Source organism: Ailuropoda melanoleuca, chromosome 2 (genome assembly GCF_002007445.2).
Source record: "Ailuropoda melanoleuca isolate Jingjing chromosome 2, ASM200744v2, whole genome shotgun sequence".
In the NCBI taxonomy this organism is placed as follows: domain Eukaryota; kingdom Metazoa; phylum Chordata; class Mammalia; order Carnivora; family Ursidae; genus Ailuropoda; species Ailuropoda melanoleuca.
In genome coordinates, this window is record NC_048219.1 from 123,715,434 (window position 1) to 123,731,279 (window position 15,846).

General features: G+C 35.2%; 1 protein-coding gene across 9 annotated transcripts in view; it reads right to left on the minus strand.

The window, feature by feature from the left end:
* Positions 1–1,447: 1,447 nt before the first annotated feature.
* The window catches only part of PRPF40A (pre-mRNA processing factor 40 homolog A), a 59,475-nt gene continuing 45,076 nt past the window's right edge, over positions 1,448–15,846 (minus strand). For 5 of the 9 annotated variants that reach the window (XM_034654583.1, XM_034654578.1, XM_034654576.1 and 2 more), the window contains 10 exons: positions 12,814–12,928; positions 12,551–12,654; positions 12,326–12,442; positions 11,873–12,010; positions 11,460–11,555; positions 9,311–9,397; positions 9,132–9,228; positions 8,822–8,883; positions 7,609–7,740; positions 1,448–6,230 (listed from right to left, as the gene is read on the minus strand). In XM_034654583.1, coding sequence (XP_034510474.1) covers positions 6,138–6,230; positions 7,609–7,740; positions 8,822–8,883; positions 9,132–9,228; positions 9,311–9,397; positions 11,460–11,555; positions 11,873–12,010; positions 12,326–12,442; positions 12,551–12,654; positions 12,814–12,928 — 1,041 coding nt within the window. In that variant the 3' untranslated portion in view covers positions 1,448–6,137. The remainder of the gene's footprint in view (positions 6,231–7,608; positions 7,741–8,821; positions 8,884–9,131; positions 9,229–9,310; positions 9,398–11,459; positions 11,556–11,872; positions 12,011–12,325; positions 12,443–12,550; positions 12,655–12,813; positions 12,929–15,846) is intronic. The other 4 variants (XM_034654580.1, XM_034654577.1, XM_034654584.1 and 1 more) reach the window with 1 other exon arrangement.

Below are 15,846 nucleotides of genomic sequence, written 5' to 3' on the forward strand. Positions count from 1 at the left end.
TACCTTAGTAGGGGTGGGGTGGGGGAGATACTGGTTTTATGTACTTTTATCTTCTAGAAGTTATATCTTGCTGCTTGAACTCAAGATACAAACTCTTGGTCACTTGCTGTATGGAACATAAGAACCTAATAGATTTTGGTAGTGAGGGATACATCTCCAAAATTGTACTTAGCAATTTATTGCCTCCAGAGATACTCTGCTGTTTGGTGAAGATACCACCACCACTACCACCCCCAAATCTGTTTTAATGAGGATGTTGTGTGTTTATGGATAGGTTATGTGTTGACTGCCTAGAGGTAACCCTGCAACCAACAACCACAGTGTTTGGCAAGGTATGTATAAGCACTTTGGCCTCCATTGCCCAAACACACTGATATTTTTAATGGTAATTCCACATCATCAGACTGTGCAACATTCAGTATATTCTTTTTAGGAAGCAAGGAAATATATTTTAGAGGGAGAACATGAGTGAGCGGAGGGGCAGAGGGAGAAGCAGACTCCTTACTCAGCAGGGAGCATGAAGTGGGGCTCAATCCCAGGGCCCTGAGATCATGACCTGAGCTGAAGCTAAGCCACCCATGCGCCCCCTCAAAACAACTTTCTTACAGAGACACAAATTAGTTTATTGTATTAAGTGCTCTTCTTACTGCACCACAGTTATACAATGTAGTTGAAGCTTTATTTTATAAAGGGGGAAAAGTTAAATTCCAGTTAGTAAAATTCTCTTAGTTTGTGCCTCATGGTAAAAGAAATAATATCTTTAATATTCTATAAATTCAAAACGTTTTTAAACCCAAAGCAGAGCAGGAAGTTCAAATGAGATGGATACGGTTAGGTATGGGGCATTATATACCAACCATTAATATCCACTCTTAAAGATATTTACCAGTGACTCAGAACTAAATCTCATTTCCACTCCCGATCCTTTTAATTTTAATCCACTAAAATTCAGTGAATACCCAAGTGACCCTGCTGATTCAACAACACTTAGCACAGAATGGGACTTGATACTCATCACTGACTGTGGTTCGACATTTTGGGTTTTGTAAAATTATCTTTTTACACTGCAAGATATACTCTTAAAATAGCTTTATAATTCACGTATCTAGTAGTTTTAATATTTGACAAAACAGCTCTTAGCCGTAAGACATTTTTAAAATTTTTATCAGAAATGTCTACAAAGATCAGCTCAGTATACAAAAGATTAATCTGAGTTTTTCATTTCTTTTAAAATACCCGATCTAATTCCAAGAAAAAATTTGAAGCAAGAAACAAATGCATGAGGTGTTGATATACTTTCTTTGATCTAATTTTTTTATAGAGAAAATCAAGTATTACACTGAGGAACAATGTGGACATCTAGCATCTCACAGCACAGAACTGCTGCATGTAAGGAGGGGTGCTTAAAGGGAAAAGTTGACAGAAATCCAACTTATAAAAGATGCCATTTTTTCTAATAAATTAAAATTTATTTACAAAAGGTCTAATTTTATATAACTATGGTTCTTTACATCAGAACAATATATGAACAGAAGAGAAAATCTGGTAATTACAAACACAGAAAATAGAAACCTGTTCCACCTTATTACTCACCTTTCAGAACAAATCTTCAGTTTAGTTGTATAGAGGTAGGCAAGAGAACAAACCTACCACGTTTCAGGCAGGACCAAAATAAAGGAATATTTATAAATAGCACATTTTAGATACCCCAAGGAACAGCATAAAAGGGCATCAAGAAATGGCTTAGTTGGTTTATAATCTGATTAGGTAGCCACTCTGTTTCAGTCTGTGAATGAAAACTGGAGTGGGGGGTTGTTAGTTCCCCTGAAAGGCAAACATCACCTAGGCCATTACACCTGGGGCAATTACCAATCATTAACAATAACAAGATGGCCTTGAAGTGTAGATCATATTGAGTCTTGAAAGCAGTTTTAATAAAGTTTTTTGAAAAGCACAGAAAATCTACAATTAAGGAACTTAAGCCAGGGAGACACGCTAAATAAAATGAAGGGCTAGAGGGAGCGTGCAGGTACTTGCAGCAGAATCTTCTCACTTCCCACAGCTCACCGCTTGTTGGAAATAGCCTGAGATGATTAGTTCTCAATTTAGAATTCGGGAATTTTCCTGCTGTTTCCAAGCATGGCCTTTAAAGACTAACTCTGACCTAGCTAAACATTAGCTCTTCAAACAGAAGTTACTACTTTTAAACTACTATGGTATCTTTCTGAATATGAAGAAAGCTACATTTCAAATCATCACAAGGGATTTCCTTTCCTACTCAGAAACCACATGGAAGTGACATGTTCTCACTAACAAGCTTTTGGAAATTTCTGTAGTAAAAGTTACAATAGAGCCACTAGATCTTATCTTCAGTGCACTTCAATTATGTATGTGGCTTTAGTTGTGGGTTAGTACAGTTTATTTCAATGATGCTTTTTCAAGCCAGGTAATACAGCTGCTGGGTACCATGGATGCTGGATGAGTGTATCTGTCAACTATTTTACATTCATTCAATATATGCCTACAATGTGCCAGGTACTGTTCTAATCCACAGGATATTGCAGTGAATGAAACACAAATCACTGTCTCCAAGGAACCTGACCACCATTTAAATTTAAAACAACTGAAAAACCTAAGAGCAAGGTTAAGATTTAATAAAGAAGGTAAGAATTAGACTGGTATATGCCATTACCAGAACCATAAAGTAAAATTGTAAACCTATTTAGAACACAATTCCATGAAAAATTACTCATGACATTATTTTGCTTTTCCTTTATTTAAAATAAGTGGTTTTACTTAGAGAATGTAAAAGAATTAAAATTGTACCTGATACTGAGAGAGATACATCCCCAAGGGAAAAGAAAAGTCTGATTTAAGATAAAAGGAATTAATGTGCTTTGCCTCATTTTGCTTTTAGAAATGTTTATTTGGTTCCTTAGTTTTGTGATTTACATTTAAATTACATAATATTCTTAAATATTCTATAAACTTGTAGCATTCATCACTCTTCCCTGGGTACTATTTGATTAGAAACCGTTCTCTCTCAAATAGCATCTAAGCTTAAAAACAAAACAAAAAACAAAAACCTTTATATGGCTACCCCTTTCTGGATGCAGAAAGTAAAGTGGCTGCCTAGTCAGCACTGAGTTGACCATTAACACTGGAAGAAAACCAGGATCACCTAGGCAAATGCAGAATACAGGCCCTTTGGTAAAAAAAAATTATGGACCGTCTTTCCAGAAAAACGTACAGAGATGTTTCAGTTATTACAGTTTCTTCACTCTACCACTATGAATTAGTAAGGCCTTACTCTAGGCCACTTTTATTTTATAGCTGTATTAAAATGAGGCCCAATTAGCGAAAGTCAAACTGTGACATTGATCATTTTCAAATTTACTGGGAGGCATAAAAAGTGAAATTTTTGTTGAAAAACATGAATAATCTGTATTTTGAAGCTGCTTTGGGTAATAATGAAATAGCCTTGCTGTGTTAAAAAAAAAAAAAGGACCATTGGTTTTATTTAAAAGCATTAAGTTATTTAAACTTGGGAAAGTACAAAGAATTCATCATACTTGACTAACTTTTCACACAAATTCAATTTTCCCCTACAGGAATTACTGGACTGGGAGAAAATAAAAACACCAATTAGAGATTCTGATTTTGACTATTATAATAAATGTATTAGTAAATTTAATCCAATAATTCATTAATATTAATGATATAGAGGGAAGAAAAATCCTCAACATTTACCGAAGAGTCTGATGCTTAACTGAAACTAGAACTTCCCCTTATGTGAAAATAAACATACTTTCCTGTTCGAACATATTTGTTCAAACTCCTTTTTGAACATCTCTAACTCTAATAGAACCAACATTCTAAGACATTTCAGCTTTTACCAGACTGAACATTTAGAAACCCAATCCAATAGGTTAAAAATATTCACATAGAACTCTCGTAACAAAATCTTCCCATCACCTGTGTCTTTAGACTGTACAGTACCTTTTGGTAACTAAATCCCATTTGATGGGATCATTTAAGGTAGACAAGATTATAGTCACTTCAATTATATCTTTTATAGTAACTTTATATTTTGAGTTGCCATTTATTCAGTTTTGTTTTTAGGTCAAATAATCTTCATGGATGACTATAGAGAAACTTGAATTTGTGCTGTAGGAATTAGAGGTGATAAGGCTATCTCTAAGAAATACAGAAATCTATTTTGAGGACATGCTAAAATATAACAGTAACTTTTTATTTAAATAGAAAAATTAAAACTTCAAAGATGCACTTAAAAATCATTCATGGAATTAAAATATTAGATTCTAAATTCTCTTATGAAACACTACTAGTATTTCTGCCAATATCAAATGCATTTTGAACATTTTGCCACTGACTTCCATGTCAAGTGTTTGACCTGATTAGCAATATTAACTATCATTACGAGACCTATGAAAATTAAATCTAGGCAACTCCCTATTGCCAAAGTTATATTTTTTGGTTCTAATATACAATAAGAGACTAACCTCAAGCAAGCAACCTGATTACTTCACATCTTCTAAGGATAGTGATTCTCATTTTCCACAGTCATGTCCATTTTCACAGCAGAAAAATGACTTTGCAGAGAAAAGTTCAGAAATAAATAACTTCCCGCCCCCCGCTTTTTCAAAAGGCTTTCAACGGTGGATGCTAGATTTAATTGAAACAGTAGGCAGGGATGGGAAAGAGTAGTCCTGGTCATTTGAACTTCTCAAATTCATTAAAATGGTGAAGGAAAAATAAAATGAACTTTTTTGTTCTAAAACCCACTTGAACTAGGATCGCTCAAAGTGTCCAAAATAAAGTCTAATGCCAAAGACTATGTGCTAAAATTTACTTATTAAAAAAATCTCCTGCACTGAAGGAAAATAGTATAAATTACATTACCAACCTTCAAAAGTTAGTTAGCATGTAAAGAGTATTCTAGCTTCAAACCATTGCCTCTCTAAAGTCTTCTATAGGAAACTTGTAGATCAAAAAAATTACAGGGGCCTCAAATGTACTGACTGATTTATAATATTCTTAAATATTAAAAAGGGAAAGTAACCTAGCTATGTGGGTAAGATGAAGCAAAATTTCAAGGATTTAGTATCTTTAATTGATCATACAATTTTTTTTTAGAGCTGAGCAGTTTAAGTAGAAATAAATACTAGTACACGCTAGAAGAGAAGGTTTAATAATTGATAAAAATGTACAAAAATATTCAAATCAGAAATGCTTTAGAATGTGTACCACGAAGTCAATACTTCTCAGTGAGTAGGGAAGGTAAAAGACTTCCTCAATGAAAAAAAGTAAAAGAGCGGATTAAAAAAAAAAAGACAACTGTTAAAGAAAATGTTTAAGTCAACATTGATTTTTGTTTCAGACAAGGATATTGCAACTATCACTTAAAGTTTGGTGGCACATTCTTTAGTAGGTCCTTAAGGCAATATATTTAAACTAATTTACAATTTGATTTGATGTTAACGTTTTAAACATCACCTCAAAATAATGCCCTCGCAACAGCCTTTTTTTAAAACGTATTCAGATGTTTCATAAAAAATAACGGTGGCTTTATTATAGTAGTGCTTATTAGCACCACCATAGTTAAGGGTCTACCAGGTTTCCATTAACAACACCTATTTCTGAGTTCACCATAAAAGATCATATCAGCTTTAACCAGTTGGGTAGTGCACAAAAAAGCAGTTTTGTCAGTTGCTGGTGCTTTTTTTGTACTACTAAATATCAAAAAAATTTTCATTGTCTCTTCAAAATCCAACTTCTATAAAGTAAATCAAATCGCCTCATGACTTAGACTTCAGAACAAAGTAGAGACATCTGCAGTTATCAGTAAATTGCCACCTTTAATCCATCCTGCAGTGCCCTATGAAAGGGTCACAGAAAGACAGTTATGACCGTATGAAAATATGATTCTTGATACAGAATCAAAAGTTATTTTCAATTTCCTTTGCTTTTTATAAAGTCCACAATAACAATACTTAAATGCACTTTTTTTCCTGTGATATAATTAAAACCCAGTGTTATTTCAATTGAACTTTAAAATAGAGTCCCTGGTCTGAATTAGACTTTAAATCATACTGTAAACATATATTTGGTATAATTTATTGATCATCATCCAGTTGCTCCAAAAGGGTCCTTCTGCGCTTTTCCAATTCCCCTTCACTCAGTTCACTGCCAGAAGTATCCCAATTCCCCTGAAAAGACATTGAATAACAATTAATGTCAGTACTCAAAACAGTTTAGTATCGAACCTCTGAAAAAAGGAACCAAAATATATGGATTGTCTTCCACAGAAACAAGCCCAGCACAGGATTTAGGACTGACCTCTTTTCCAAAAGCCTATCAATCAGTGAATTGCTAACCACCCGCTGGTTTTATTAGGGGAGACAGTGAACTCAGAACAAGACTTTTTATATGGTGCTACTTTCAGTGTGCATTAATATGTAAATCGGGCAGAATGGTACACAATGGTTTCTTTCCCTTCCCCCTTACACCACTGAATATGAAATATTGTTTCCATTTCACAGAAGCCAGGTATTTCTTACCAAAGAAGGTACTATATTCCTTGTTAATTTTATAGATTCTAGGTCGCCTTCTAAGTGTTTCATATTACAGAAAAGTAGTATGCTTTAAGCATACTATCCTTAGATAAACATTTAAAATTTATGAGCAGGACAACACTTAGGCTGAAAAACAATTCAAAAAATAAAAATATTGTATTTGTGAAAAACCACCTTTAAAAGGTAGATAGTTTATCTATTCTCCTTCCCTTCAAAGATTTCATTTAACTGACTACACAGAAGAAACTTTTAAGCTCCTATTAAGTATTCAGGAAATCTTCATTCTTCACCAAGGATGTGCATCAAACTCACCAGGGCAGCTTTTAAAAAAAACCATATCAAATGAATCAGAATACCCAGAGGGAGGACCAGGGCTTATCAGTTTAAACTCTCCATGGGTCCATTTAGGGGCATACTAATTCTAAGTCCACAGTATTTGTAGAAGAATGGCAAGACTAAGAAGGCTTATTACTTTGCTGTCATTTATATATATACATACATACACACAGGAAACTACAGACTAATGTAATTTTATATTAAAATGTTAACTTTGGCTTGCAGTCCCCCTGCTACCCCCTTTGCCCTCACTTCTTCCCTCACAAAGATTACACTCCTAAAAGTTACCGGAATGCTACCTTTTGAAACTGTATTTGGTAGTACTGATGACTGTGCACATCTGGAGAACCCTGGATCTGAGTCTTATATTCCTTAAAAAATTAGGTAGAAAATCTCCAGTGGTACTTCTTACAATTTACAAAGTAGAAGACCATATCCTTTCTCAGTGGGTTAAAACAATAGTCATGGAAGACGTCTTTTTTGAGGAATATACAACTCAGAATACTTGCAGCAGATATGTTAGAAAACTATTTTGTGTGAGAGGTAGTTAACTGACTTTTCATTGTTTTCTTCAAATGGTAGCCAACCTGCAAAAAGTCTATTCATTGTCATACAAACCACAATATTCATTTTTGTATTTTGAAAACACAGGTGTGAAATAATTCTGAATACTTACAGAATCCTTTCCAGTCTTTTTCTTAGGTGATTTGTGTTTTGATTCTGATCTTTGTCTAGTTCTGTCTTTTTCACTTTCTCGGTCTTTTTCTTTTTTATCCTTCTCTCGCTCAGCATCTGACTCTGGAGAGTCCTGTGTAAATAAAAAAATAACATTTTGATGAAGATACCATCATGTTTTTACTATCTCTATATAGGTAATATTTAAGAACATCCATGTATTATTATAGGGCATGTGTTCCTAGTGTGGTGAAATCCGAATTATTAACCTCAAGGATTCTGTAACATTTCCAAGATTCACTGGAAGGAGTTGGTCTTTTCTTTGGGAAGGAAGACATTCTGATATAGTAACATCACAAAAGAGCTTCACTAAATTAGGGGAGAAAGCACACAGATATATGTTATGTAAATGTAGACAAACATTACCATTTTCTGCCAACCCAATAAAATATGTTGGTTTGTTCAGATATGTATACAGAATGCTGTGATTAGCTTAATCATCTAATAGGTTGAGCATTATATAATAAATTCTTCCTCAAAACTGCAACTAAAAAGCAGGATTATTACTTCTTAAAAGATTTTATTTAGAGCGCATGTGAGCAGGGGGAGGGGCAAAGGGAGAGGGAGGAAGAGAATCTTCAGCCGACTCCACGCTGAGTGCAGAGCCCAACCTCATGACCCTGACATCATGACCTGAGCAGAAATCAAGTATGAGATGGATGCTCAACCAACTGAGCCATCTCAGTGCCCTGAAAAGCAGGATTTAAAGTGCCATGTCACCGCCTAAATAAGTGGTCCTTTATTATAAGATATGTATAAATTCAAGTGAGCAGCATGAAGAAAAAAATTTCATTCAACAGGTAGTAAATACCCATTCCCACTTATGTTTTGAAAAACTCCTTAGGGTATCTTGATGCATATGTAAAATTAAGAACTAAGAGTAGAGAAGCAGGTGAACATTTAAACTTGTGATTCTCATCAGAGCTGCAACACAAAGATTACTTTAAAAAAGCCAGAGTAGGAATCTTAACACTGATGTGTAGTTGATTTTAATGGAAGATTACGGTGAAGACAAACTATGTAATTCCCGAGTTTAGGTGTCCACCTGAACTGTGCTAGACTGCACAGGACTAGACATAAAAGGGTTCTATCTCCACTGAACAAGTTAAGGGCTAAAACCTAGGTGCAGTATAACAAATTAAAAGTTTGCTTACAGATTTATGTCTCCTCTTCTTGCTTTTCTTCTTATGTTTTTTTGACTTCTTATAACTTCTCTCTAAGCAGCATGAAAAGAAAAAGTCTGAATTTGAGGACATCCAAGTGCCACTGATTTTTTTTTCTTTAAAGTTTTATTTTGGAAAGACAGCAAGTGTGCGGGGGGCAGGTGCAGAGGGAGAGTCTTAAGCAGACTCCGTGCTGAGCAGGGGTTTCATCTCAGGGGAGATCAGGACCAAGAGTTGGACGCTTACGCAACAACGCCCCCCAGGTGCCAAAGATTCTATTCAAGTTAAAAGAAATGCTTACCAGACTCAGCACTAGAAGAATGTTCTGAGGCAGACCGAGACTCTGATCGCTGTCTTTTTTTCTTTGAATGGCTGTCATCATCATCTGAATCTGAACCCTATACAATACATATAATTTCATTCATAATGATGTTAATAAATATTTAAATACACTTACAGTGCCATAATAAACCTCCTTACCGATCTAGAACGGGAACGTTTCCTGTGATGTTTTTTAGATTTTTTAGAATGTTTCTTGTTCTTTGAATGATGATGTTGACATTCATGCTACAGGCACAAAAGAAAAAGAATTTCAAAAGTTTACATTTACTTTAGAGGTAGATCATAAACAATTTTTAAATGCTATACAAAAGTTATTAGAGTTATCTTACTCTCGTTTTGCACATTTAGAATGTACTTCCTTGAAACTGCAAAAAATTATCAGTTAAAATGTTTTGTTACTTCCTAACCATTCCATACCCACTCATTTTGACATCTAAAAACAACAAAGTATTAAGAAAGAAAGCACTTCGTACAGGAACGAGAATGGTATGCTTTAGTAGGGACAATTGATATACTTCAGAAAACTATAATCTGTAGAACGGCCACACTGCTTTCAAAACCAATGAAATAAAATTACATTCAGACATGGTTTTTCTGATGAATCTGGCTTTGGTCAGTGAACTACGCTTGGCACCACGAAAAAGAACTACCTCAGAGCCATCTTTGAACTAAGATAAACGAGGCTGGTCTCAGAATAAAGCAAAATCTAATCCTTTTTTTCCTCCACCTAAGGAGCATTCCTTTTCTAGTCAAAGGTTAAGACCTCCAAAGACAATCTAACTCACCAGATGAAATCAGAGAAGGAAATGTTGTCTCTGTGGATTTTAATTCATTTATTAATGCTGCAGTAAAAGTTCCCTGCCCCCAAACTTAACTATGACTTTGAAAATAATTCTGCTTCAGTTTACAAGTAAATGGAAATAAAACATCTGACTCAGAAGGGAAGCTCCTTTTACTCTATGTCACTGAATTCTAAATTCTTTCTCCTTTTCTAACTCAAAGACTCAGATTGCTAAGGTCCCAAAACTTACTCACATGTAATTCCCTATGCTACAATCTTCAGCTCCATTTAAGGCCTCACCACTTTACTCCCAGCACAGGTCACCAGAGAATCTCGATGATTATGAATTGGGGGACAATGTTAAGACACCAGCTAGAGCAGAACTTCTCACAATTAAATGTACATTCTATTCTAGTGCTTGAGAATCCTCCTGAAATGATGCTTCTGATGCAGGATTTCTGCCAATGGGGCCTGAGATTCTGAATTATTGACTAGCTCCCAAGTAATGTAGATGCTGCTGCTCTCAAACACACTTTGAAAAGACCTAGAGGCCAACAGGACTAGATCTAGATGCAGCTAAGAGATAAAGTGCACGTGGATACATGTTAACAGAACAAACTGTTGTCAACACTGAAATTCATTAAGAACAAGAAATCCAAGGAAACAGTGAACAATTAAGTGACCTGCAATGCCTAATGACCATACCACGCCAACACTCTAATGTTAAATATATGCCAGTTTTCAGCATGTTGTAAAGTATCACTATGCCCAGAACTGGCAGGGTAGCGTTACTTGTTAAAAGCATTGACCCTGGAGTCAAACAGCCTGTGCTGGAATCCTTCCCTGCAAATTACTTCTCTTTACCTCAATTTGCTCATCTGTAACTTCACAGGGTTGTTGTGAGGATTAAGTTCATATATGCAGTGTCTGTAAAACTGTGAGAACAATGCCTGGCTCCACAAAGGCACCAAATGTTTTTATTCAGTAATTACTAGTCTATGTAGCATATTTATTATATACAAGTACCTACCTAAAGTCTTCATCAAAATACCCTTATATTCAGCTAATGGAGTAACTTGCAATTTTATCAGTTATTTTAACAAAAACTTACTACTTATTCCACTATTTTCCAGACCTCCCTGAGCATTTAACACATCTGACAGTGTAATATTTGAAATGTGTGCTTAAAAAGCTGTTTACGTTTTCTTTAGGTTTACCACTCATTACAGAAGGCTGCTGAACTCAATTTCTAAAACACTGTAAAAACATGAAATAAATACAAACTGCCTCTACAAAGACATCTTCATATTCAGATCCAAGCTTAGTTTCTTTTACTTAAAGGCAGTTTCTACAGAAAAATCATTTCCTTAACCATCTCAGATAATGACATTTGTATAGAAGCAGTATAATTTAAGAAACATACTTTGATCAAACTAAATTCAACTTTTGTTTGTATTTTTCTTTATTTTGAGGTAGTGGAGTTAATTATGAGAATACTAAAATTACCTCAAGCACATGCATAAAATCTTTAAATATTCGTTTTCTTTCAGACTCTAGAGTTATGTCCTCAAATGCTGGCTCTTTTACAAATCTCTCCCGAATCTGAAAAATTAAGAATACGTGAATACCAAGAAAAGTGTACCAATATGACAAAAAGAATCACAACAGCAAGTGGTAACTATGACAGCCCCATCCCCTCTAAGTCTATTATATTTCTTTTCCGCTGAAGTCCAAAACATTTTTAATAATTATTCCTAAATGCAGGATCAGAGCTGACTTTATACTTTTAAATAATCTCAGTATATTTAATTTATACTGTACAAATAACTTCAGTTTTGTGGCTATAAAATGGGAGGTAATTAAAGATATTTTTATCTTCAATTGTAAAGGAAACAGAAAGAATTTACAATTATACATACATCTTCCCAGACAGCATCCAATTCTATTGGAGGAGTAGCTTGTTTCAACATACTCTTAAATGCAGACTCTTTTCGTTTCATTTTCCGAGCCTCCTCTTTTTCTCGTTCGCGTTCACGGGCTTCTGCCTTTTCTAGTAACTTTTAGAAAATCATATTTAATCAGAATAGTACAATTGAAGTAATTCTTAATTTAAGCATTCTCCCATCATTTATAAGTTATGGGCCAATTTATAACACCAGTTAATTCTACCAAAGGAAACTTCATCAATAGCCCATTATCTAAATACATTATTTTCTTTTACTTTATTACTCAGTAAAACCCTAGTCATATGCCCTTATTGCAGTAGCCTACAGCTTAAGTACTTTTAGCTGAATATATTAAAAACTGTACTAAAGTAGTTGTTTAGTAAAACCTAAACCTAGTTGTTTTTCATAGTAAAGATGATAACTTACACTGTTGAAAGCCAACTTAATATTTCCGGCATCTAATGTGGTTGACCTTTTAGTTGAACTGATTATGGCCACAAAGTCTTCGAAGGTGGTATTTACTTCAACTACAAATCCTTTATCCTAAGAAAGAGAACTCCTGTTAACACTAATACATAAAGAAACATAGTATCAACTTTTAAAATTAAAACATACTACAGATTAACAATAAACAGTAAGTACAGCATTTACCTTTAGAATGTCTTTTATTATTTTCTTCTCATCATGATAACGTGCTTTAAGATCCTCAACATAAAACTTGAAAAGGTCAAGTGCAGTTGATCCTAATGAAAAAACTAAAGAAGTCAAAAGCTAGCTCTAACCAAAGAGCTGCAATTACTTTTTTGTTTATAAAACAAAATAAAGCACCCCTCCATTCCCCAACACAACCACCTGCCTCTTTGGCCCATCCCAACTACTATTGTAACTATAAATTGGGAAGAAAAGAATCTCACCCGGTTGACCAAGCATATTAGTAAATCTAATGTCGGAACTAATTGTTGGATACAATTCCATCCAAGATGACATAGAATGCAGTTGTCCATGTTCATGCAGTTCATCTAAAAATATCTGGGGAGGGAAAACCCAACAATAACAAAAACCCATTATACTGAAAAGTCATCTTTAAGGACACTGGAAACATCAGTGTAACATGAAAACACATTTAAAAACAGCAATATTTGAAACTCTTGTACTACTAATGTATCTCAAATATGTCTAAGGTACAAAGAATACTTGCTCTTTGATGAAAATAAAATCTTTTAGGCAAAATCTTCTTCTGCACTTCAGAGAAAAGGATCTTTGAAAAACTACATTATTTTCCAGGCTTCAGTTTATTGTTCCTTAAGATGGAACATTATTTTAGTTTAAAATATATATATATATATATATATATATACATATATATATATATATGTATATATATACACAAGTTAACTAGAAACATTAGGTGTTATCTCTAATAATAAGGCTAAAGAAATGTGTTTACATGTTTCCTGTAAAATACACTTTTTGTTTTTAGACAGTGTCCAATGTGTTCTGACTGTGGCTTTTTTTTTTTTTTTAAATTAATAAATGTGGGCCTCTAAGAGGATTATTTTACTAAGTGATACATATAGTAGTTTGAAGAACCAAGACTCAACCTCACATCTGATTTAAAAACCTATTTCCTGGGGTGCCTGTGTGGCTCAGTTAAGCATCTGCCTTTGGCTCAGGTCGTATTTCAAACTCCCTGCTCATCGGAGAGGACGCTTCTCCCTTTGCCCCTACCCGCCCACTCTTGCTCTCTAATAAAATCTTAAAAAAAAACCCAGAAAAACAAAAAACTTATTTCCTTTCTTCCATGTTAATTTTATGCCCTAAATCTAAATCTTTATATGCTTATTCCAATTTCTGTTCTTTGTCCTTTTTCAGTATTTGCTGATTTTCAGGACAACATATTGGGACTTTTGTACTCAACAATTTTCACATTTCCTGCTTCCCCAAATCCTTAGGGTGTTTATTTCTATATACAACCGTCTCTAAAGAACTATGGCCCAAAATTCTGCTCCTGGAATTTCTATGCCTGCACTGTTCAACATGGTCAAATGTAGCTTCTAAGTACATGAAATGTGGCTCATCTGAACAGAGATGTGTCATCAGTATACAACACACAACGATTTTGAAGATTACCAATTTCTTTAAAAAAAATACCAATTCCATATTAAAATAATATTTTGGATATGCTGGGTAAATTAAAGATCACTAAAATTAAAACACTTAAAATCATATATGAGGCATATAAATTTCTACTAGGTATCAATGCCCTGAACAAAACCATACACCTATCATCTCCAGTTCTCTTCATTTTTTTTTTAAAGATTTTATTTATTTGACAGAGAGACAGCCAGCGAGAGAGGGAACACAAGCAGGGGGAGTGGGAGAGGAAGAAGCAGGCATGCAGCGGAGGAGCCTGATGTGGGGCTCGATCCCAGACCGTCGGGATCACCCCCTGAGCCGAAGGCAGATGCTTAACAACTCAGCCACCCAGGCACCCCTCTCTTCAAACATTCTTGAATGCAAAAACAAAGTAACATGCTGATACCAGTTATAGTAACAGTAATCAGAAACCATAGCCATATTTTAGGATTGACTAAAAGACCCATGTGGACTTTACCTCAGGATTTCCCTTCCAGTTCCAGCATTGACATAATATATTCTATTTTCTGTGACCCAGATTACCTTATTTTTATTGTATAACTATTTTATCATATAGTTCTCCTTTTTTTAAACCACTGCAAAACCTTCATAAGAGCCCTTAAAGTTCGGGGCGCCTGAGTGGCACAGCGGTTAAGCGTCTGCCTTCAGCTCAGGGCGTGATCCCGGCGTTATGGGATCGAGCCCCACATCAGGCTCTTCTGCTATGAGCCTGCTTCTTCCTCTCCCACTCTCCCTGCTTGTGTTCTCTCTCTTACTGGCTGTCTCTATCTCTCTGTTGAATAAATAAATAAAATCTTTAAAAAAAAAAAAAAAGAGCCCTTAAAGTTCAATGGTTGCAGAATATTAAAAAACCTAAAAATATGCTCTTCCCTTCTTCCCAGGCACAAGGCTGCTCAGTTAAAATGTAGGTTTTCCAGCCTCCTTCGTATCTAGTTGCAGCCATGTGACTAAATTTTCAGCAGCTAAATATGAAGTAGAGTACAACTTCTACACCACAGGCTTTAAAAATAAACTATCTTTTCAACTTCTTCCAAGCCCAAGTGTGATAATGTAGACAACAAACTCCTGATTATGCATGGAAAGCTAACAGCCTAAGGCAATTCTCGAATTGTATCACTATCACCTAGAAACTTCTAGAAATATAAATTCTCAGAACTCACCCTAGACCTACTGAAGCAAATTCTAGGGCTCAAGAAATCTGTGGTTTTAAGAATTCTTTGAATGATCCTACAGGAAACCACTACAATAAAGGAACCCGTAAAAGTAAGAAATGTTAAGGTTTTATGGAATGAGGACAGAAGGAATGCTATTGGCTACGGCATTTAAGATGGTTTAGTGACCTTGGGCAGGAGAGTAAGAGTTTATTTAAAAGCTGTCTAGGCAGGATGCCTGGCTGGCTCAGTTGACAAAGCATGTGACTCTTAATCTTGAGGTTGTGAGACTGAGCCCCACACTGGGCACAGAGATTACTTAAAAAAAAAAAAAAAAAAAAAGTCCTCTAGGTGATTTAGATGCACATTAAGTTTTGAGTACTCCTGCCTTAGGGAATGGCAATGTGCCCTTATCCTACACCAGATAACTGTTATCATTAAAGGAGAAATAAACTTAAGTCACTGTAATTTATCATTTATCTTAATACAGTGTTTAATGGAAGAGATCCTAGGTGGCTCAGCTGATTAAGCATCTGCCTTTGACCCAGTCATGATCTCAGGTCCTGGGATCAAGTCCCGTGTGGGGCTCCCTGGTCAGCAGGGAGTCTGCTTAGCCCGCCCCCCCCCCCCCCCCCCCCC